Source organism: Nyctereutes procyonoides, unplaced genomic scaffold (assembly GCF_905146905.1).
Source record: "Nyctereutes procyonoides isolate TBG_1078 unplaced genomic scaffold, NYPRO_anot_genome, whole genome shotgun sequence".
Classification (NCBI taxonomy): Eukaryota; Metazoa; Chordata; class Mammalia; order Carnivora; family Canidae; genus Nyctereutes; species Nyctereutes procyonoides.
The window spans coordinates 19529449-19554507 of NW_026575136.1; the positions used below are offsets into that span (position 1 = coordinate 19529449).

General features: G+C 40.3%; 1 protein-coding gene across 4 annotated transcripts in view; it reads right to left on the reverse strand.

Annotated features, from left to right (window-relative positions):
* LOC129495385 (coiled-coil domain-containing protein 68-like) overlaps positions 1-24699 on the reverse strand; it is a 50609-nt gene extending 25910 nt beyond the window's left edge. For 2 of the 4 annotated variants that reach the window (XR_008661524.1, XM_055302832.1), the window contains exons 1-7: positions 24656-24699; positions 10879-10974; positions 8148-8278; positions 6951-7037; positions 3680-3820; positions 2377-2502; positions 543-671 (exon numbers count right to left, since the gene is read on the reverse strand). Coding sequence is in view for 3 of the 4 variants with exons in the window: in XM_055302832.1 (XP_055158807.1) it covers positions 543-671; positions 2377-2502; positions 3680-3820; positions 6951-7037; positions 8148-8264 (600 nt within the window). In the remaining variant the exon portion in view is untranslated. Of the gene's footprint in view, positions 1-542; positions 672-2376; positions 2503-3679; positions 3821-6950; positions 7038-8147; positions 8279-10878; positions 10975-12194; positions 12282-24133; positions 24174-24655 lie in introns of those variants that run through there. The other 2 variants (XM_055302833.1, XM_055302834.1) reach the window with 2 other exon arrangements.
* Between the last annotated feature and the right edge of the window lie 360 nt (positions 24700-25059).

Consider the following 25059-nt stretch of genomic DNA (forward strand, 5'->3'; position numbering starts at 1 on the left):
GAGGATGATATGACTGCAGCATTTGGAGAAAGGCCAATTAGTGACAGAACAGACCATGTTAAGTGTGTAAGGGGAGGGACTAACATTACTGAGTTCTTTCTGAAGTCTTAGTTGTCGAAAAGTGTACTCATTTTCAACTAATATTTTATGTATTTTAGGGGTACCTGGGTGGCTCAGTCGGTTGGGCATTCTCCTCTTGATTTTGGCTCAGGTCATGATCTCAGTGTCGTGAAACCAAGCCCCATGTTGAGCTCCATGCTCAGTGGAGAGTCTGCTTGAGATTTTCTCTCTCCTTCTCCCTCTGCCCCTCCCCTCCCCCTGCTTGCTCTAGCAATGCATACTCTCTTGCTAAAAAAAAATATATATTATTACATTAATACATTTAATTATATAAATTTATAAATTATATTTATAAATAAATAAATTCATATTTATATATAAATTATATAGATTTATATATCTTATTTATTTTAGTGTTATTTTCTTTCATTCTCTCCCTAACCCTGTCTGGAAGAAATTCTTCTAATTCCCCAGGGGCTCACCTTTTCCATCCTCTGCACAAGGTTCTCCAGCTCTGTGATTTGATTATGTTTTTCTTCAAGCTTTTTAGCAATTTGATTCAGATTTTCAGCATGTTGTTTCAATTGCTGTTCTTTTTCAAGTTTGTTAACCTTTGGTCAGTAAGACAATGGTGAAACTATTGTTTTTATTAAGTTTATACAGATAGTATTGCCCTCTATAATTTTGAGTAACCAAAAAATTTAATTATTCACACTTCATTCAAATTACTCTTTTGAATTTAGTGTTTCCTCCAAAACAAACTCAATGGGCTGCAACAGCACTAAACAATATAGAATTAATAATATTTCAGCATTATTTCTAGAATGTTTACATTTGTTACCATAAAACATGCTACCCCGACTGGTATAAGAAAGACAGATGCTAATTTAAGAAAAGCAAGATTTTTAACTTTTTCTCAATGAAATTTAATTAGAATTAAAATCTTAGATGCTCAAGTAAAAAATGTTTCACTTTTTAATGTTTTATTTTTAATCAGAAAGCGTCATAAAAGCAGAATAATGATCCCCACTGTGTTGGGGGTTATTCCCCAGTCCTATAGCAGGAACGGTGCTAAAGATCATAGAAGTGAAGTCTTCATCTGGCAGCCCACAGGCCACACTTGAGTGTCTCAAGTGACTTCTAACTGACATGCATGCACACATCGGCATTTATATTTAATAAAATATGAGATTTTACAGTAGAAAAAAAGTATCTAGTTTCTTTCCTTTGGAAACACCAGGAGGGCTTTCCTGCCAGGCATCCTCAGGATTTGCAGAACACATGCATTCCCTTCCCTATAGGCCGACCACTCACTCACATGGAGCACTTGGGTGCTCACTTCATTCACTACAGTTCTTTATCTGTACCCTCACATGCATGTGAGTTTCCGACCATCACCAGCACAGAAGCATGAAAGTGTGTCACCTGCACAGCGGATTTCCTACTATGATCCCGTGGAGATCTCTTCTGGGCCTGAGCTGTCAGAGGCCTACGTACCCCACCCCAGCATGAATGAGCTTCCCTATTTGGAGTTTTGGTGAATATATACATATAAACACTCGCACACACAAACATACACACATTTCTTTCTTCCTTTTCCCAATCCTAGAATTCATTTTTCAAATAATGGTGTATTGGTCATTGGACATTTTAAATGTATACGTCAGATTTAAAAATAAACCAAAAAATGTATGCATGTGTTTATATGTGTATGTCTATGCATATGTATACACACACATATAGACACATGTATACATATTTGTTTTTAAAATATTTTAATTTATAGAGTTATATATTGAAATATGAAATATGTATTTTAAAATATAAATGTACAGATACTTTTTTTAAATTTGAAGAATGTATTCTAGGACAGGGTCAAAACCATCTTGAAACCATTGATCTAGCCCAACTCTTTCATTTTAGAGACAAGGAAATCCAACTCCAGAGAGGGGAAAATGACTCTACCTAGGTCATCTACTTAGTCAAAAGCAGAACCAGGAGAGGAGTCACTGGCCAGTGTCCCTGGGACAGCCCTGATTTCTAGACAGGGTGGCCCAGCTTCCTCCCACCTGTGCTCCATGGGGCCTCGGGCAAGAGTGGCAACACCACAGCTGAACAATGTCTGGGTGCCAGGCTAAGCAGGATGTGGGGAGAGATCAGGACAGAAGATGGGCACCCTGCCCAGTCCAAGGCTTGCCAAAGACATGGGGCCATTGCTTATTTCACATCTAACCTCAAAAAGGGAGACGTGAACCAATACACATACACATTCTCTGGGGTGTCAATTCTCCAAAAGACAAGCTGCTAACCCAGTACCTCCAGTAAGCGTTTACCATCCTCATGCTGCTTCCTAACTTCTTCAGACTGTGTTTGGTAGACTTCAAATAATCTCTGGGCCACGTTTCTCAGAGCCGCTGCTCCTGCTTCTCTGGAGGCTTCCAGCTAGAAAAAGAGGTCACGTATGTTTTGGCATTTACAGTAGAAAGGATTAAAGTCAGAACAGTCTGATAGGTGACTGAAAACAGAGAGGCCATAACTGTACCATTCGCACCCTCCTATACAGCAAATAGGAGAAAAGACACTATTACCTAGTAAGAGGAAAAAGTAAAATGAGAAATATCCTATTTAGGGAAACTATCATGCACAAGGATTTGCACCGACCAGGCCAAACCAAAGCTCCACAATCAGTGCCCTGCACTTATAGACTGCACCCTTCAAAGAGTTCCACAGTGTCTCATCAGCTTATACACTTATTTACATTTTATCGTTGATGTCCATGATACTAAAAAGATGTATTTTCCTAAGACAGCAGTGGGACAAGATGTGAGTATTAAGGCAAGTGTCCAGGATTTAACCAAAAGAAATAATCAAGAATGGCCACAACGATTTACCTACAGAAATATTCATTGCAGGACTGCAAATATAATAACCCCCCAACCCAGAATATATAAAGCATCCAATAATAGGTTAATTAAACAAAATAATGAGCCATTTGACTATGAGCGTTCTAATTAATATTTATTAAATATGAAAGATTTTAAAAAACTATTTAGGAGGAATACTTAACATGAGACCGACCTTCTTAACATATTTTTAAGTGTATGACACTGTATTAACTACAGGCACAGTACCAAACAGCAGATCTCTAGAACTGATTCATCTCGCACAACCGAAACTTTATATCCGTTCAACTTTTGTAAAATCTTTTCAACAGTAAAAGTAGTCTCCAAAATAGAACAGTGAGATTTAATTTATAAAATGGAAAAGTGGTTCTCTATGAAGGTGAGCATACATGTGGATCCGTGGATGTGGAAGGATGTCTGTCTGCTTTTACACATCCATGAAACTATCTTATTGGCTCAAAGGCCCAAAAACACAAAATCAGAAATTTCTCCTACACCTAAAATAACTACCAGAAATTCCTCCTGGGTGGCTCAGTCAGTTAAGCATCTGACCCTTGGTTTCAGCTCTGGTCATGCATGATCTCAGGGTTGTGAGATTGAGCCCCACATTCAGTATGGAGTCTCCTTGAGATTTTCACTCCCTCTCCATCTGTCCTTCCCCGTATAACAAATAAATTAAAATCTTAAAAAAAAAAAATTTCTCCTGATAGCCATACCTTTATTTTCAATATTTCATTTTCTTTGTTCATTTCTAAGAGCTGCTGTTCTTTCCCTTTCATCCTTTCCATGAGCAGATCCAAACTGCGAAAAGAGGGATCCATTTCAAAATCCGAGCCACTCTGAATGTTTCGACAATGCTGAAATGAACAAACATGAAAATCGTCAACCTGACTATTCTTTTCCTCTACAAACTTTGACAACAGTAATTATCACTCACTACTAATATATATACAAAAACCATTCAGGTCAGCACAAATAAAATAAATATTTTGAATTCAAATATCAAAGGGGAATTCTAGATGAAGCAGCTGGCCTCTGTATTTGCTCAAATTTGATTAGGTTCTTATATTAAAAAAAGGTAGAGGAATATCTTTTATAGTTTTTATTCCCTATAGTTTTAAATATACCATTAAGTCCTTTTTGGGAGATAAATATAATATTCACAAGGCCTATTTCCCCCCCTTTTTTTAATCTAAGTTGCAGACAGAGATGCATTTTGGTTACATTGTATTATAAACGAATATAATCGGACCTAATAGTTACAATACAAAATAGTCAATGTTCAATGATGCTTCACTGTAATCACCCCATATTAAATTTCCAGAGATATCAGAACTGAATGTTATTGCCAGCATGACCAGTGTAAACTCTTACCTACTGAAAATAAACTTAGAGAGCATAAAATAAATCTTATCTAGAATCAAGGACATGTGGAAGTGGAAAGATAATTTGAAACTATCTAACTCAACTACATCAATTTTACGGATATCAAAAGTGAGGTACTGAGCCTCAGTTAACACGGTAAGTGGGAGAGTACATGAAACAGCCTCTTGAGTATCTATCCTACCTATGCTTTCTGCTCTTCCAAATTATTTCAAGGCAATATACAATTCTACATACCCTGAAATGAAACAATTATAAAATAATAACTTCCTTTTAGACTTCTATTTAGTAAGCACCTATTATGTGCCAGGTAATCTTTTAGAGGTTTTATAAAGCCCCCTTTGTCTGAATGCTGCAAACACTAGAAGGCACTATGTCCATTATTCAGAGGAGAAAATTGAAGATGAGAGTGTTTCACTAGTAAGCTTACTAGCAATATTAGTAAGTGTTTTCTAGTATTTTAGGAGGTTATACCTAAAACAACCACCAGGACCAGAACTGGAACCCAAGTTTGTTTAACAAAGGCAATATTCTTTCCAGTACAAAATATAGGTTACATTTACAGAAATAAAAAAGCAGAGAATAATATAGTGAAATAAATAATATATATAAATATATAAATTTTAAAGACCTGTAATTCCATCATGGTTTTGTTTATTCCACTCCATACCCTACTATATACTCTCACTCTCCCTATATAAGTAATTTTGTTTTTAATTTGTAAAAGAATACTCCATGGAAAGAGTCTTGTAGAAGGTAGATTGCTGGCAGCAGTAGATAGCTGCAAAGGTCATGGATTAGTGCATCTTGAACTTTGATGTGTATATGAGTCACTTGGTGATAGATCCAGTTAAAATGCAGATTCTGATTCACAAGGTCTGGGGTGGAGCTCCAGATGCTGTGTTTCTAAAGAGCTCCCTGGTACTGCTGCTGCTAGGAATACTGCCTACACTTGGAGAGCAGCAAAGCCCTAGATCAGTATGCTGAATTCCCACATGGACGTTTTTTTGTTTTGTTTTGTTTTGTTTTGTTTTGTTTTGTTTTGTTTTGTTTGTGTGTGTGTGTGTGTGTGTGTGTGTGTGTGTGTGTAAATATTGCAGAGGAAGGAGCAGGTCCTTTGAGGCCATTATTTGCTGACTATCTTGAGGTTTGAGATGACCAAGGCAGACACACTGGCAACACAATTCATCTCCATTCCTAACTCCTATCAAGGTCACCAACCTCTCCATTGTGATATCCAATGGTGGATGTTCAGTTCTCAATTTACTTGACCCATCGGCACCATTAGACATAGTGCTGAAACCCTTTTTCACTTGCCATTCAGTGACTCTCTCTCTTCCGGTTTTCCTTCTAATTCACTAGTGCCTTTTTCCAGCCTGCTGTGAGGATTCTTCGTCTTCCAAAGTGTTGGATATCTCAGGACCAAATGCTCAATTTCCTGCCATTTAATTTCTTTTAAAGATTTATTTATTTGTTTATTTATTTTTGAGAGAGAGAGAGAGAGCGCTCCCATGCACATGAGGAGAGGGGCAGAAGGAAAAAATCCTCAAGCAGATTCTCTCCTGAGTGAGCCCGGAGCCAGAGGCAAGGCTCGATCTCAGGACCCACGAGATCATGACCTGAGCCAAAGCCAAGAGTCAGATGCTCAACTGACTGAGCCACTCAGGTGCCCCCGTCATTTCTATCCACACTCACATTTGCCAATCTCCTCCAATTTCATAAATTTAAATGCTATCTTTATTTCTAAAATCTCTGCCCTGTGGCCTGGATCTTCTACCCAAACCTCTACCTTCAACCCCAGAATCAGACACACAGTACCCATGATAAATCTCCACTTACAGGTGAAATAAACAACTCAATAGAACCAAAATGGATTTTTTTTTGGCCTTTACCACCATTCACAAACATTAACCTTTTTTTCTAGTTTCTGAGCACTTAATATAAGAAAATTTTTGGAGCTGGTTGTGTTAGTTTGGCAGACTGAGCATGATAAAGGGAACAATGTTTATGCCTCATACCCTATGTTCTTCATTCTCTATGGCTACACTATATAGTGGACAACATTGGTATTGATGAGGTGCACTTGGCTTCAGATGGGCTCTAATCCGGCACAATCCAGGCAAGGCTAGTGTAGATTGCTTGACATTAAGAATATAAGGCCAGTCACAGGGGAGACGGTACATTCAAGTTTATCAATTATCTGATCACTTGGCCTAACAGCTTAATAACTTCGACTCTGTGTCCATTGGCATGACCCAGGTGAGCCTAAAAGGTTGTACCTCCATCACCCTTTGAGAAATGTTGCTGCCCTATATCCTGGCTGGGCTGACATCTTTACTTATACTTTAGATAAGTAAGCCCTATTTAAAATATTAAGTAAGGTCTAGTCCTTCCAATCTGAGCCTGCTAATAACATCTGTGGTTAAATATTTCATACATATGCCCAGTAACATCTTTAGATACTGACAAAATATTTAACATCCATCATTCAAAACTTCAAAGAATAATTTAATAATTATCTTAAAAGTTATTTAAATAGGGCTTATACTGTTTTATGTTTATTTACTGGAGGAATAAAGTGGTACATTTTGATCAATTTATTACCTTTGTTTCTAGTTTGTGATTTGTATTGTTATGTCCTACTTCGTCTTTAAAAATTTGATTTCGGATCTTTTCCAGAGTAGTTCGGATCTAGAAGAAAAGCATATTTAAATTTTTTTTCAAAGGCATTTAATGTCAAATACTTTTTTTCTTTATACCAGCTACAGTATACCTGATTTATCTGGAAAGTAATAATAAACACTGATCTGAGATTTAAATAACTGCCATCAACCTGACTTGCATTTAGGCTAATATTGTTTAGACTGCCGAAAATGAACATTTGGTCTTTATAATTCTTTCTCAGTCAAACCTAAAATATAACCTAAATGAATATTATGCTACAAAATAATTACTATTTAGTAATTAGTATTTAATACTATTTAATTCTATTTTTCCTATGTAGCAATTTAGTACTAATTTACTATTTAGTAATTACTATAAAACAATTACTATTTAGTAATCACTACAAAATAATTACTAGCTAGTAATTACTAGAGAATAATTACTAGCTAGCAATTACTATAGAATAATTACTATTTAGTAATTACTACAGAATAATTACTAAGAGAAGATCATACAAATTTATGCATGAAATATAAGCCTCATGGCTTAGTGACCTATGGAATTGTAAGACACTCAAAGATGAATTAATCTAAGTAAGTTATAAACTAGCGAGGTTCAAATTTTTCTATCTGTTCTAAGAAACAGTTCATAAGAATATATACTTTTGTCAGCCATTATCTCTGGATTCTCATAAGATTTCACATTTGTAATGAAGTCACATGCCAACATGTGATCACTGAGGAGAGCAACCCAACACCGTGAAAAGGAAGCGGTAAGGAGAGACAGTAACTCAGAGAGAACATAAACATCTAGTTGGGAGCACAGTAGCAACACTCATGAAACAACTGAGAAATGATATAAAACAGTAGGAAGTGCAGTGGTGAAGAGTGTGGGGCAAATTAAGTGCTGATAGGTGTTGTGAACCCTTCTGGCCCATGATTCAATTTTATGCCATGTGTGGGAACAGAGGTTTGTGTCCTCAAGAGAGGTTACCAAACATGTGTTGAAATTTCAGCTGCTGGGATTGTCCTTTACCAAATGTGTCCTCACAGGTTCTATGGAGGGAGAAACAAAGCCCACCCATCCATGTTAGGTTGCATTTTAAAAAATCATGATCGATTTCCAACACCTGCATACCTTTTTCACATATTCAGTTTCTTCAATAATGTGAGCTGATGTGGACTCATACAGGGCAGAGTTATTTTTTATTTTACCACTTGGGGGAATCTCTGTGGTCACTGTTACTGTTGTCATTGTGAATTCCGGCTCTAGGAAAACACAAATCAGTTAGTCAAAACTAACTTCTTTGATGATATGATAATACAGTCCATAAACTGAAAGAAGATCTGTATTAGCACTATAATTAAATATAGTAAAACATGTGATTAATTATTGATATCTGGATATATCCAGGAATTAATTTAATATAAAAACAGCACCAGCTGAAGCATTCATTGATCAGAAGTATAAAAATCAAATTATCTGAGAAGAAACTATGTAAAATGTCTCTTTTTACTCCATGTCATATTGGACTATAAAAACTTAAGACTACAGATTGCATCTTATTCATCTTTATATTCCAGCACATTGTAAGCACTTAATAAATGTGGAACTAAAACAATATATTATAACAAATTATATGTATATATCATATATATATATATATATATATATATCTCACTTATATGTCACTTTATACTCTTTTTTTAACTCTCAAGAGCCTATAAAGGTCATCTACTGGAGAACTATTTGTAATAGAAAAATATTGGGAAAAGTCTAAATATCCACAAAAAGAGGACTAGTTGAATAATCTGCTATGAAGTCTTCTCTAGGATACATTATTCAATAAAAAAAGACATGGTGCAGAAAAGGTTATATAAAGGATGTATAGCATAGTAATTTCTAAAAGAAGGGAGAGGTGGATAGAAGGGGAAAATCTGTGATTTAAGTTTTGACACTGGACAATGTAATTGTTTTACCTAATTATAAAGTAAAACTAAATTAAATAGGAGAAAAGGAAATCCTTCTAAAATAAGAAATAAATACACAAATAACTATATCTGTATAACAAGTTGAATTATTATTGAATTACTTGAAGTGGCTTTAAAACACATGCCAGGGGCTATTTATCCCAGGTGTGCTATGCCCTAAGAACAAAAAGAAGTGAAAAGCAATCTTAAACTATACTCATTAATAATATTGTTAGTGGAAATATTGGTATTGCTATTTTGAAAGTAGTATATGTGTATGTGCATGTACATGCACTCACCCACATAAATGCATGATGTAGAATAAAGCCACAAAGTCATTCTCTTAATATCAAGAACTAAAATTTTGAACATAGAGAAAAAAAATCCTACAATTAGAGGAAAAATGTTCTGTAAACACCTTATAATCCAAACTGAAATTATGAATATAAAATAATGATTTATTTTCCTCTAAAAATGTATTCTAGGTCCAGCCACTCAAAAATTTCGAAATATAAGCAATTGATGCTCCCAGTGCCCAGACCATGGTCTCAGTATATCATTCTCTACTAAAAAGAAATCATGGCTTCTTGAATGATTTAGGTCTGAGACAAGAAATATACAAGGTAAGTCTGAGATATCTTGTTCTACCAGAAGGCAGAAGGTGACTTAATACTACACAAAGCCAATCTGATAGAGGAATGACTGTGAAGGATTGAAAAATACGAAGGATTACAAATTCCTGAAATCATGGTGACAGGAGAAAAACCACCACCAACAGTAACCATCATCATCCAACTCAAAGGAGAGAGGCCATCATTATACTAACATCAGCTCAAAAGAGGAAGTGAGATAAACGCACCAACAAGCATTTATCTTGCCTTTCTTGCATGAATTATATTTTATGGTAACCAAATAATTGATTCTTTTTTTTTAAAGAAGTCCTGCTAATAAATCTAAGTGGATGATAGAATTAGACCTACATTTTGCAATCCCTTCTGAAATAATGGATCTAAACAACAGTCATCAACCAGTGCCAAAATCACTAGGTGAGAGGTTGATGAAGAATGCATTAACCTGGGAACCTTACTAATCAATCGTGACAGAAGTAGAAAGAGACAACCAGACATTTTGTCCTCTAGATGTCGTACAATTACATGCAAAAAGCATCACCTACAAAGTATGCTTTAAAAAAGAATTGAACTTGAATCTAACCAAGCCTCTATATCTAAGGACAGTAAGCATCTGAACAAGAGGAAAATGTTCAATGACTCTACAAGGGCGAAGGTTGCAATCAGCCAAATCCAAATTATGTGACATTTTATGAGACAAATAACTAGTTCCTTCCACAAATTATATGAAGAAAGATGGGAAGAAGAGAAGGAAAATTGCCATAAATGAAGAGTCTTAAGGAAACATGTGACCAAACGCAATATCTGAATCTTCCTTGGCTCTTGATTCAAATAAACCAGGTATATGAAGACATTTTTAAGACAGCTGGGGAAACTTTAAGTCTAATTGGTTAATGGGTTATGTTAAAGAACCATTGCAATTTTGCTAGGTATATTAGAATTATGATATTCTTTAAAAGATCTTTTCTGTTAGTCATCCATACTGAAATATTACATTTAGAATTGCTGTAAAATACTCTAGCAGAGAGAGAAAAAGGGGTGGGATAAAGATGGAAGAAATTTGGCAAAAATGCAGGGAATTACTGAAATAGGTCAAGGGCACATGGAATTCACTATGTTCCTCTACTTTGTCTCTTGTTATAAATTTCCCCAATAAAGAGTAAAGAACTAAAAATAAAGAAATCAATAAAATGAAAAGCCCTGTGAGGTAGGATTATTCACCTTACCTTACTGAACAGGAAACCAAGACTCCTGTAGGTGGTAACTTACCCAAGGTCACTGGAAAACGAACAGAGCTGAAACTCAAGCCTTTGTCTTTGGGACACCAAGTTCAAGGGTGTTTCTATTACATTAAGGCTGGCTTCCCTGGTGAGGAAAACAACAACAACAAAAATATTTAAAATTTAGCAATGACCTATGCTGGTAAAGCACACAAAGAATTTTCGTATTAGCTATTATCACTTTAAAACTAGCTTGCTATTGGAATACTTCTAAGTCCTGAATTTATTCTTAATCTTCAATGAAATTGACAGAGTATGCCAAGATTTTTCCATTTTATTATAAATCCTCTTAGACAACCACTATGGCTTCTATTTATTTCGTCCAAAGTCGTTTGGCAGCTGCATCTCAGCAAGTCTGCTTTTGCAGAATGTGAGTGCAAGTACCTCTGGTACTTGGTCTTCTGAAGTCTCTTCTGGGATGAAGTGCTTGGTCCAAAACATCAATTAAATGCAACTTGAAGTAAAAGAAACACCCATTGAGACAATAAGCCATGTGTTTGAAAACCAGAGGGGGATGACCAAGCCTGAGTGTGGTCAGCAGGCATGTGAGCCCAGTCTGGCTTGCCACCTATTTGCACAGTCTGTAAAGTCACAATGGTGCTTACATTTCTTAATGGTCTAAAATGAACACACACACACACACACACTTAACAAAAATCAAAACAGCTACATCATTTTGTGCCACATGAAAATTATACGTTGTTCAAATTTAGTGTTCGTACTTGAAAGTTTGCAATACCCACAGCCATTCATTTCCATATTCTCTGTGCTGCTTTTGCTTTACAACAGCAGAGAAAATATGTGGCAAGCAATGTCCCAAATATTTACTATCTGGTCCTTCATGGGATAAGTTTGCTGACCCCTGGGTTAGGATGGAGCAGAAGTGGGAGCAAAATCTGTGGGAAAATAGAAGTGAGCAGAACAACCAATGTGGTCTGAGTTCCGTTTGGTTCTCCGGTTCAATTCTCCCTGATCTACGGTCCCATGTGATTGATTTGCATCCTTTTTTTCCTTTTTAATATGTTACCCACCGTGTACATTAACAAATGATGAGAGGTGTTTCAGCATAGGAGTTAATCAGTGTTTGGGAGCGATCCCAAATGCATTCTCATGGTCTTTCACAATTTGAAAATCACACCAGGCCCCACGTTATATGTCCTAAACATACTCTCTTCTGAGCCTTTTATTCTTAATATCAAGGAATTTGGCTCCTTTATCACTGATATTTCTCAAAACATCGAACCTCTTCCGCTCACTAGTTGGGCCATCTTAAACAAGTTACGTAGAATTTTAGCCTCAACTTACCTTTGTCTGTAAAATAGGGATAATAAAACACCTACAGTTGTAGAACGGAGTGGTTTTTTTTGTTTTGTTTTGTTTTTTGAACTTCATTGGTTGCAGCAGGCACTCAATGGGCAGTAATGGTTAATACCATTGCTCCTATTATTTTATGTTATCAATAACCATAGAAGATACGCAGCCGATAACAGAGGAGGTAGTTTATGCCCATCTGGTTGCAAAGTTTATATCCAGTTCTATTCAAATGAAATCCAATTCCATTCCTTTCTTTGATTCAGGAAATTTTTGTGATCACAGTCCTTGATTTGTATAAAGAAACCCAAGGGGAACTTAAGCCAGCAAAGTCCAAATTGCCATATGGCATTACCATCCTGGGGAAAATCCATCTTAGCATTTTATTTCTGCCAGAAGTAGATTAGGCAGATAAAATTTTCAAAATAAAACACAATCAGTTAATTAAAGTGAGAAAAGAATTTTATTTGCTTTATGCTACAGTGGATTGAAGACAGCTTATAAGTGGCATCACGCCAAGAGGTGTTATTTCCCAGATCAGGGCTTTTCAAACAGGGCTCCCAGGGGAAGGGGAGGTGCTAAGTAGACAGGGCTTTGCCATCCCAACTTGAACCAAAGCGCTTCTGCTTTGTTTTGTCACACACTGAATTTTTCCATGAGATTTTCCATGAAGAAAGAACATTCTCCAATGAAAAGGTTTAGAGGCAGACCGCCTGGTTTCACAGTTTGCCTCTGCCACTCAGTAGCTGTGTGACCTTGCACAACTTTCTCAACCACTTAGGCTTTAGTTTCCTTATCAGCAAATTTCAGATAATATTAATAACTAATGATGAGACAAACAATAAACAACATGGGGTCGTTTGCAAGGTAACATTTCCCCAGCATTTAAAACAGTGCATAGCACACAATAAATGATTTGTATGTTTGTCCAATGAGTAAATGAAATAATCCATTATCCACAATTATTGCTGATAAGCAGTCTGAGTAGTAGAGAAGAACTGGGTAATATTTTAAACCATCTGCAGACCCAGGTAGGTTATAAAGGAAGATCTGCTTCTGGGATTTTAAGACAAGAAAATCCATGGTATCAGTTCTTTCTCAATAATGCATCAATAATTCATCAACATCCCCAACTGATTATGCTAACGTCTAATGAACAGTTTACAGTTTACAAAGTGATTCATATACATTAATTGTAATCTGTACCATAAACCAACACATCCCTGGGCGCCCAGGATAACGTAAGCAAACCTACTTCTCTGTTTAATGACGTGAGAATGGCTTATCCATTATACAATAAACACATGTGAAGCACTGCTATGGGTTGAGTATTGCTCCTTCCCCATTCCTACAATGAAGTTCTAACTTCCCAGTATCTCAGAATGTGATCTCATTAGGAAATAGGATCATTACAGATGTAATTAGTTATGGCAAAATCACCCTGGCATAGGCTGGTCTCCTAATCCAATACGATTGGTGTTTTTATAAAAATTCGGACACAGATGCACACAGGAGAATGTAAAGCTGAAGGCAGAGCTCAAGGTGATGCTTCTACCTGCCAAGGAACGCCCAAAACTGCAAGCAAACCACCAGAAGCTCGAGGAGAAGCATGGAACAGGCCCTTCCTCACAGCCTCAGGAAAACCCAACCGTGCCAACACCTTGACCTTGGACTTTGGCTTCCAGCACCGTGAGACAAGCAATTGCTATGTTTAAGCTACTTAGTCCGCGGGACTTTGTTACAGCAGTCCTAAGAAATGAGTACAGGCAACTGCTTGTATTCAGAGCTTCTAACAACGGTATTTTCATCATTTATTTAACCTTTGATTGAGTCATTCATAAATGAAACGTTTATTGAATAGAGCTGTGTGGGGTGCTGTGACCCCAGAGGTGCACCAGACACCCCGCCTTCATGAGACTTTCAGCACAGACGGAAGACAGATGTTATAAAACAATGAAACACTTGGGAACATGAGAGGTGGGGACAAACGTGAGGAAGAAAAGCAGGGAAGGGCAACAGAACAAAAGGAGGTGCTGTTCTGGTTGAGTGGTGAGGGAAGGCCATCTGAAGAGGTGGCATTTGAACCAAAGACTTGAATGGAAGGAGGAGATGCTGTGTGGCTGCCCAGGAGATGAGGGTTCCAGGCAAAGGGGCAGTAGGAGAAGAGGCTGGAATTTGCTTGGAGTGGTAGTCGATGAAACACTAAAGTACACAGTGTAGCCTACCACTTTCCTTTTCTTTTCTTTTATTTTTTTTCCTTTTCTTTTGATGTAGCAGGGACTTTTTTTTTTTTTTTAATAGACTGAAACTTGTTAAGACTTCCAGTTTGCCCAAGGAGGTGTCTCCTCAGCTACCAGGAACAGGTCTAGCCCTGGCTGGTACGGCTCCCTCAGGATTGAAGCAAAGTGTGGGACCCTGCCAGGTGCCAAGACGTCAGGGGACAGAAGGGACACTAAAATTCAGTTGACTGCCACTGGTATTCTCAACTCACTTCTCTGGGTGCTACCCGAAGGCACCATGGTGGACGCATGGCATGCTTTGCCTCTCTGGCACTTGATTCTCCTTCTCAGATACACCGAATCACCACCTGTATGAGTCTTTGCGGGAAAAGACTTCTTCTTCCTCACTCCCTTGGGCTGGAGCACAGGCCAACACCTAGACTCAGCCAACCCTCAGCTAACCAGGTGCTCAACACCTAGACTCAGCCAACCCTCAGCCAACCAGGTACTCAACTCAACACCTAGACTCAGCCAACCCTCAGCCAACCAGGTGTTCAAATCAACACCTAGACTCAGCCAACCCTCAGCCAACCGGGTGCTCCCATCTGGAAATGCCAGTAAAGGGATTGGCCCTGGGGCTTGTTGAATCTGGCGGCAATGAAAACCTCATTATTATTCTGAGAAGGGAAAGAGTCCCTCACAGAATGCTGCCTTGTGTCCAGGGAGCAAGAACACCAGTGGTGACATCTAGTGACCAGTGGCAATGCCAGGACCCTCTCCTCCTCCTGTGATAGCCTGCTCTTGGCTGAGGGACCAGCACACTGGATTCTCCCATTTCTAAACCGGGAAGTTCCTTTTCAACTTGTTATCCAGAGCCAATGAACTTAACTGACAGGTTTGCAACCAAGAGCCCTGATGGGTTTCAGCACAGTTTCTGAGTTCTGAGCTGACAATATTGAATATTGTTTCGTCATCATTCTTGGTCACTCTTCTAGAGAGCTTTGATGTTAGAAGCTGCAAAAGTAAGTTGCAAGAAAAGTGAATCAGGGAAATTAGGTTACATGAGGGGAAAAATACTAACATATCTCCAAACTCTTGAAGAGACTGACCGTGTCTTGAATATTAAACAGCACACCTGTTCTGCAGCTACATTACACAGCACAATGGTGACATCCAGTGTCAGCTGGCTAAATCTCAGGTGACTGTGTATTTTACTGGAAAACGATGCACACTGTATCAGAAGACATGCATGGTAAACCTTAGCCCCAGTAGTAATAACTTTGGTTCAAGTAATAAACTAAGATTTTTAAAGTAGAATTAATTTTATTCATTTGTGATACTCATTTATATACAAACACATATTTACATCATAGCCAATGCTACAGAAACTCTTAGATATGAAATAAAAGCTATCTCAGTTTTTTAAAAAGATTGAAATATCGGCACACATGGAAAATACAAATAAATGGGATTGATAAACACCCTGCCATTTACTGAAGAATCATTTCCCATAAATTGTCAAAATTAAGGACGCCTGGGTGACTCAGCGGTTGAGTGTCTGCCTTTGGCCCAGGGCGTGATCCTGGGATCTGGGATAGAGTCCCCCATCAGCCTCCCTACAGGGAGCCTGCTTCTCCCTCTGCCTATGTCTCTGCCTCTTTCTCTCTGTGTCTTTCATGAATAAATAAAATCTTTTAAAAAATTTGTCAAAACTAATCATGACAACGTATTGTACAACAATACCTACCATCTATATATCTACAGTTTTATCTAAGTCCATTCATGTACACAGGTATAATGCAATCAAGTCACAGAAAAGTGACTCAAGGTTTTCAAGTTCATCAATTAACCTCCACCTGATATACCAGGTGGCCCAGATATACTGGCCTTAAATCCTGGTGTCTTTGTAAGGAAATAATCTATCTTCATAGTTCATTGGCATAATTTGAAATTTTGAAAGCAGCTGAAGATTTCGCCCAGTGCCCTGTATGGCTACTAAACTGCAAAAAGGAGCAAATCACGTGAGTCCCATCCACTTTGGGGAAACACTGGGGAGAAGGGACCAGAGTCTGCTGAGCACCTACTACATGCAGGCTAGGGTTTGCTACCTTTAATAATCCTCACACACACCCTAAAAGGTTTGTGTAACTATTCCCACTTTACAGATGAGGAAAGGAGGCTGAGCAAGATGAAGCAAAACAGCTGGTTAGTGATGGTCGTGGAGGTCAAGCCATGAGTCTGCTGGGTCTTTCCAGCTCACCACCTTGCCTTCTGCTGCATTCTGAACAGATTTCTAAGCCTAATTTTTTGGGCCCGAGCTAGTTTAGTAGTCAGACCACTGAGTAACCGTCAAGTAACTCCTGTTGTGAGCTCCCTGGTGCATCCTCTAGGACCATGAGCAGATGTTTTTGTCCCAGTAGATTTATTCCCTGTACAGAGGCAGTGTGGCCTCATGGCTTAAAAATGGTGGCTTTGGACTTGGTGGTGCTGTGCATAAGGCTGTGCTACTTCCTGCTAGCTGGGTGGCCTCTGAACAGTTTTCAAACGTCCTAGGCTTCAGCTTCCCCAAGTGAAAATTTCAGATGCAACTGTTGAATTTACCACAGAGTTATACGAGGATTAAACAGTACAGTGCACAAAAAGTGCTTCACGAAGTATCTGACCCGTCATGCACATTTAAAGAATATTAAATCATCATATTGACACCCACGGCCCATAGCGGGCATCTGCTTATAGGACATCGCTTGGAAGTGTCAAAGCCTCAGCTCAGCTGACCCCTCACTGTCCACCCTTCTAGTCAGACCATCCCTCCTGTATTGACCTCAGTTAACAGTCAACTCAAAAACCACTGAGGACTTGGCAGTGAAGAGCATATGAAAAAAAGCATACGTCAATGACATTTATCTTAGTCATTTGTAACATTTAAAAGGAAAGTATCCTTTCAGAAAATATCTCTTGTGACTTTATAAAATATTTTAAGAGTAAAAGGTTCAGGAATAGACGAAATATCTTTAGCTTCCTAAACTCATCCTGGAATATTTTAGCTCCAACATAATTTACTTCATTTAAAAAATTATCCAGGGGCCACCTGGTATCTCAGTGGTGGAGCATCTGCCTTCGGCTCAGGTCATGATCCCGGTGTCGTGGGATCAAGTCTTGCATTGAGATTGCGTCTCCCTCTGCCTAAGTCTCTGTCTGTTCTGTCTCTCTGTCTCTGTCTGTGTGTGTGTGTGTGTGTCTCACGAGTAAATAAATAAAATATTTTTTTAAATAAAAAATTTCCAGTAAGTAGGTAAGTATGAATGAGGATACAGAGTGGCTGGAGCTCCTGTCTGTTGCTGATGGGAATGCAAAATGGGCAGGCACGTTGGACAACTCTTAGGCAGTTTCCTATAAAGTTAAGCACTCACTGTTCAACCAGCAATCCCACTTCTAGGTATTTACCCAAGTGAAATGAAGGTCTATGATCCATACATCAAGATGTTACTAATTGCCAAACACTGGGGAAAATTCAAATATACATCCATAGGTGAATCCTAATCATCAATAAGAAGAATGAAGTACTGATGCACACAATGTGGATGAATCTCCAAAGCATTTTCCTTAGAGAAAATAGCCAGATCCAAAAGCCTACATACTCTAGTTCTATTTATATGAGATTTAGAAAATTCAAAATTACGGTCACAGAAAACAGATCAGTGGTTAACTAGGGATTGAGAGTGGGGGGGATTGACTACAAAGGGGACACAGGGGAATTCTGGTGGGGAACAGAATAACATAACTGTTCTATATCTTTTTTTTAAAAAGATTTTATGTATTTGAGAAGGAGAGTGAGACCATGAGCAGAGTAGGGGGGAGGAGGCAGAGGGAGAGGGAGAAGCAGACTCCCCACTGAGCAGGGAGCCTGAGGTGGGGCTCGATCCCAGGACCTCGAGATCATGACCTGAGCCAAAGTCAGACACTTAACTGGCTGAGCCACCCGGGCACCCCATAACTGTTCTGTATCTTGAAGGTGATGATGGTTCTGTGACTGAAACCATTTGTCAAAACTTACAGAACTCTACTAAAAAAGGTGAGCTCATAAACTTTTATTTGAAAAAAAATAATAATGCAACAACAGCTTAGAGAAAGCAAAGTACAACTGAGACCTTAAAAGCCAAGGACCTTCACTGATTTTATCAGAGCTAACTGGAAGTCACAATTAGCCGGATTTGTTTCCCTTTGTTCAAATTAGTGACCCCAAAACAATATAAATGGCAAACAAAACAAAACAGTGATGGAATCAGGATTGTTAAAAGGCAAAGTAGAACCACTGTTGCCACAAGAGTAGCCAGTGAAGCCTGACATTCCATATGGTGACAGAGGAGGCCCAGGGAAATCTTAAACATCCTACATCCTAAGAAGTTACCCATACTTATTATTCGCTAATGTGGAAAAGTAGGAGGAAATCTATAGAAGCCTATAAGAAGTAAGAATATTTGCCACGACAAGATTTAAGTCTAACTCATGAGCCTTGAACCCTCATCTCATCTACCCAACCGCTTCTTAATCGTTTTCTAGATGCATAACTTGTTTCTACTCTTCACAGTGGCCCATTTGCATGTAGACTATTGGGTTAGTGACTTCAAAGTCTGTCCAGGAAGGCCACCACTGGCAGCCAGGCCCTCCCACCCCAGGAAGACGTCAGATTGACGCACAGGCGGTGCAGCATGTTCCCCAAATCTGGGGGCTCACAGAAAGATACCAGAGTGAGAGGCAGCTTCTGGTTCTGGGTAAAATCTAGTTCCTTAGAGCAGATGACATCATCAGGAGCCATGAGTGAGTGAGCTCATCAAAATAACTCACAGACACTCACAGCTCAACGCTGATCAAGCCTCCCTCTTGCAGGTGAACAGACACAACTGAGGCAGCTCGTCCCCGCCAATTTCAGAGCATATGAAAGTGGGAAGGATGAGGAGAGTCCTGTAAATGATATATGACTCTTAGGACACATTTAGAATGACATGGTCAGTGGAAGTCTAGAAAAACACACCCATTCCAGAGATTTTCTTAAGCCTTTACCAAGTTTAAAAAAAAAAAAAAAAGGCATTACCAGTAGAGTCTGATTAATTCATCCCATCATGGAGCATCAAAAGCAGTGTTCCCACCCAGGGATTTTAGCAGGTTGTTCTGATAGTTCAAGCAGAAAAAACAGTTCCAAATGAACACATGCAGCCATGGAAAACTATGTTATTTAATCTAGACTATCTTGTTTTCAAAATTTATAATTTTAAAAATAAAGTCCTTTGCATTCTAAGTTGTCCATAAAATAGATCTTTAAGTTCTATTAATGATCTTTTTTCCCCCAATAGGAAAGTGTAATTTCAGTAGTAATGCACAGGCATGAAGAGACATATTGTCTTCTCTTTAGTTTCACAGAACCTTTTTCTAGAAGGGTTTCTACTCAACCGGAGAAATCCTTCTAAGAGGATCTTTCAGCAGAAGTTGTCAAGCATAACCTTCTAAGAATACATTTGCTGTAGTAGTTGGCACAAAGCAAGGTGAATGGAGGTGTGCAAGGGAACAGCTCTACCAGAACTGCTGGTCAATGTTCTTGATTCCTAGGAAAGGTAATTCAAAAAGGTAAATGCTTTTCAGTGTTAGTTCTGATTTGGTCTGTTCTCTGGACAACACACAGAAAACCACCACCACTGGCTGGTGAGCTATAATTTTGATCTAGGTCCTTAAAAAGGTCCCAGAGAAAAAAGAAGTGGGATTTTGTTCTGTTTTAGATTTTCTCTGCTCTAAGAGCTCAAACTAGTGCCTGATTTAGTAAATTAACAGTTGTATCTGTTTTCATTCTTTAGCACAATCATAGAAACCACAGAATAACAAAACTAAAAGCTTATAAATCCACTTGCACTCCCTTCAACTTTTTAAGGCTTGAGGCTATAGATGACTCATGCTTTATGTTAAGTGTGCCACTAAAATGTTATTAGGAAGCACTCATTTTATTTTAAAGGTTTTATTTATTTATTTAATCATGAGAGACACAGAGAGAGAGAGAGAGAGAGAGGCAGAGACACAGGCAGAGGCAGAAGCAGGCTCCTCACAGGAAGCCCAATGTGGGACTCGATCCCGGGACTCCGGGGTCACGCCCTGGGCCAAAGGCAGATGCTCAACCGCTGAGCCACCCAGGCACCCCAGGATGCACTCGTATTTTTGAGAGTACTTCAGTTATCGCTGTTAGGTCAATCATCAAAATTCACCCACTCTAAATGCATCCTTTGTGAAGAAAATGTAGCAAAGAGGTGAAGTCTTTTCACACATGTTAATGTCAAGAGTGAAACATCTTCCAAGTCCAACCTAGAATCCCAAATGATTGATGCTTTCTGCTACTTGCACAGGGTCTACTATTTACAATTCTCATGGGAATATCAAAGGAATATCACAGAAAATAGCAGTAATCCATACAGAAATATATTTTTCATGATACAAATAAGAGGTTGGCTCCTATCAATTATTTTCAAATTATGCTACCATGGAAGGTGGACCAAAATATCTGTCTTACCACTTAAATGTAAATGCAGAAAACTCTACTAGCTGGTGAACAAAACGTGGACCAGCCTTACAATGGCATGAAATAGTAGCAATAATAAGGAACCAACTACTGATACATGCTACACCCTGCATGAACCTCAGAAACACTGTTCTAGGTGAAGGAAGCCAGATGCTAAAGACCATCTATTGATGCTAACGACCATATCTATTGATATGACCCCATTTGTGTGAAATGTCCAGAAAGTGAATCTAAACAGAGAGACAGTAGATTAATGGTTGTCTGGGGGTGGGGTTGAGGAAAGTTGTAACAAATAGGAAGGTGGAACATTTTTTTTAAAGATTTGTTTATTTATTTATTTATGATAGAGAGAGAGAGAGACAGAAAGAGGCAGAGACACAGGAGGAGGGAGAAGCAGACTCCATGAGGGAGCCCGACGTGGGATTCGATCCCGGGACTCCAGGATCGCACCCTGGGCCAAAGGCAGGCGTTTAACTGCTGAGCCACCCAGGGATCCCCAGGAAGGTGGAATCTTTTGTGGATGCTGAGAATGCTCTAAAATTGGATTGTCATGATGGTTGCACAATCCCATAGATTTACTAAAAATCATTGAATATACACTTGGATATATTTTAGGGTGTGTAAACTACACCTCCAATAAAGGTGTTTTAAAAAAAAAACAGTCACAATGACAACAACAAAAAAAGCAAGAATGCCTTGAATAAAGTAAGTCTTTTCCTCTGGGGTAGAGTATAATTGTAGTCATATTTTTCTAATTCACAGGAAAAAATAATGTGATGGATAGAAAATTCTCATTTTGAAAATTTTCATTCATTGATTTATATGCTAAATTATTGGCTTCTACTACTACAAGTTTAGTTTGTATTTAATTTGCATGAAATTGATATTTAGTTCTTTTGGGCTTAACATCTCAATTTTTCATAATATTAAACTCAGAACATGTGATTCCTAAATTGTTTCCCAATCTAAACAAAGGAGAAAAACACCGACCTGAATAATATATAAGGTCCCTTATAATTTTTAGAGTTGACTATTTAAATTTGAAGATAATCTAGTTCCAGTCACTGTCAAAACTGATAGATGATCACTGATATGGTTCTTATCTAGGATCCCAAGGTGTTCTGGAGAACTCCAGCATTGTGCAAATTCCATGAGGACAGGAATGTGACTTAGTTACACAAAGCTGTATCCACCCCTTCTTACCTGATTTGAACTCAGAACAAAGTGCCCTGCCCAACAGGTGTTCAACCAATGCATGAACGGGCTCACAAATCCACACATACAACAGACAGATTCTAAAACTGAACGCGTACACATTCATGTTTTTGTTTTCCAAACCCGTGTAGATGGCTGTTTTCATGCTTAGTAAAATGCAAATTCACTCAAACACCTTGTTAAGTTGATAGTAACATTTGGCCAATATGAATTTATTTTCTATTGATAAATGGCCTATAATTTTGATATAAATATCTCAGTTCAAGAGATTTGAAACCATGACTTTTTAACTCCTTTCCAAACCTTCAGTTCTTTGTTTTCAGTCACGATCCCAAACAAATAAATATACACCTAATTTTTCAGCCTCAGCCAGAATTTGGATTACAACCCCACTGTCCAGCACACTGTAAATCAATCAGCTAACAAATAACATGCCTGTTAACCATTCACAAAGTAATAAAGGTGAATGATATAACTGAAATAGCGTATTTATCTCAAAATTTTAGTGCAGCTTTAGTTACCAAATTTATTCAGCAAGTCACAAAGATAGGAACCTTAAGAAATTTGCAGGAAGTGTAAACTGTTTTCATTCTTTCTGTAAATAGCTGAGGAGCCACAAGGGTATACCCTGCCTTAGGCACAAATTCCTCTGTGTCAGAAGCCTTCACTCTAAAACAATCAGTGTTGGGCGGGAGTGTGGGGGGAAGCAGGCCGGTAACAGGAAACAGCAGCGCCTGTTGTGTCTGCCAGGGTACCTGAGACTCTGGCTCAGATCACATTTCTGAAAAACCAGACTTCTCCAGAACTGAATATTTAATAGCATTAGGTAAAATCAAAAGGGCAGATTCTCTTTTTCTTATTGCAAATGTAGAATAATTTCCCTTGATGCTTCATGTAGTCTTTACTAGAAGATAGTAAAGAAAGTTTGGATTCCTAAAGTAAAACAACTATGATATAATGGAGCTCAGTTATGTTTGGGTCTAACTGCTTCTTCTGATCCTTATTTTATATATATATATATATATGATATATATATATGATATATATTTATACATCAAAATTTTAATACAATCTGTAATATAAACATGTTTTATATATTATATATGTATATATTGTATATTTTATATATTTCATACATTTACATATTATATACTTTATATGCATTATATACTTATATATCATATATTTTCACATGTTTATATATTTTTATACATTACATATATATATTCCCCCGTCTATTGAAGGGTTTAAAAGTCACATCCACGTCTTCAGTCCCTAACAGCCGTCCTTAGGCTGTCCTATGTAAGACACTAAGGCTCTCTTGCGCGCCTGCCATGAGCTCTGTAACTTGCAGCTTTCCCATCCCCAGGACGGTGGACAGCGGTCGCCCTGAGGGCCGTCCTGCTGCTTCGTGCACCTGCGGCCCGAGGGCACCTGCGGCCCAGGGGCACCTGCACCTGCGGCCCGAGGGCACCTGCGGCCCAGGGGCACCTGCACCTGCGGCCCGAGGGCACCTGTGGCCCAGGGACACCTGCAGCCCGAGGGCCGGCAGGAAAGAATAAGGGGAAGACGACCACCCGTGTTCACCCCTCTGTGCTCTTCAAAGCCGCGGGCCTAGGGACCTGTCACGGCGCCACAGGAGGACGACGCAGGTGTCCCGACCCCTCGACCTCGGGGACCTCGGGGGACACCCTCCCCCCCCCCCCCGGGGACCCCCGCCGCAAAGGCACCGCCAAACATCAGCCTAAATAAGAAGCCAGACGCGCCCGGGGCGGAGGGAGGTGGTCGTTTCCCGGGAGGGTGGGCTCCTCCCCCAGGGCGGGGGCGCGGACCCGGGCAGGCGCCCCCCCCCCCCCCCCGCCGACCGCCCGCGGCTGCGCTCCGGCTGCGCCTGCCCGGGGGCTCCGCGGGCCCAGGTCGCGGGGGCCGGGCTCGCCTACCTCGCAGCGTGGGGGCTCCCGGCCTCGCCGTCCGTCCCGCCTCCCGCGCCGGCGGGTCGGGCTCCGCCTCCGTAGGCTGCGCCCCGGGCAGAGGTCGGCGCCGGGAGGCGGGTGGGGGGGGAACCCGCGCTCCGGGGCAGCCCCGCCCTGCGCCCCGCCCGTTCCGGGACCCCCCACCCGCGCACCCCTGCACCCCCTCCGGCTCCCCCCAGCTCCGGGCCCCCCTCCTCCCCCCGTGCACCGCCTGCAGCCGCCCCCTCCGGGGCCCCAACCCTGCGCCGCGGCTGCTTCCGAGGAGGGCTCTGCCGGCGCCGCTCATCGCCTCGGGGCTTCCTTGTTCCGCGGAAAACTTTAGTTGGGGGCGATGGCAGACTGACGCGGAAGCGCAGGGAGCGGAGGCCCCCCCGCGCCCCCCGCGCCCCCGCAGCCCCGCGCCCCTGTGACCTCCCGCGCATCCCCCGCGCCCCTCGCGCCCCCGCGCCCCCCGGCCCCTGTGACCTCAGGCGGGGGGAGGGCATCTACCTCCATCATTGGAGCCTGTGGGTCAGGGGATCTGTGGCCGGTCGCGGTCCCCCGCCTCCGCCCCCGCCCCCCCCACCCCCTCCGCGTGGACGCCCACCCCCGCCCGGAGCGCACCGCGGTGACGCCAGCCGCCGGCCGTGAGGTTCGGGCGGTCCCAGCCCGGACTCCTGGGCCCTTCGGCTGGGCTCCCGGGTCCCTTTGAAAATTCATAGACATTTAGGGGCTGCGGGGCAAACCCTCATTATGGACTCCGCCTGTCTCCGTTTACCGGACCCAGAAAACTGCAGCCCAATCCCCTGGTATCCGAGGGGATTCTGAATCTTCCTGGGAAAACCATGAGGAGGGGTTTCCAGGCCCCCCTGTCCCCCGAAAGAAAGACCAAAGAAACGTTGTTGGGTCTGTTG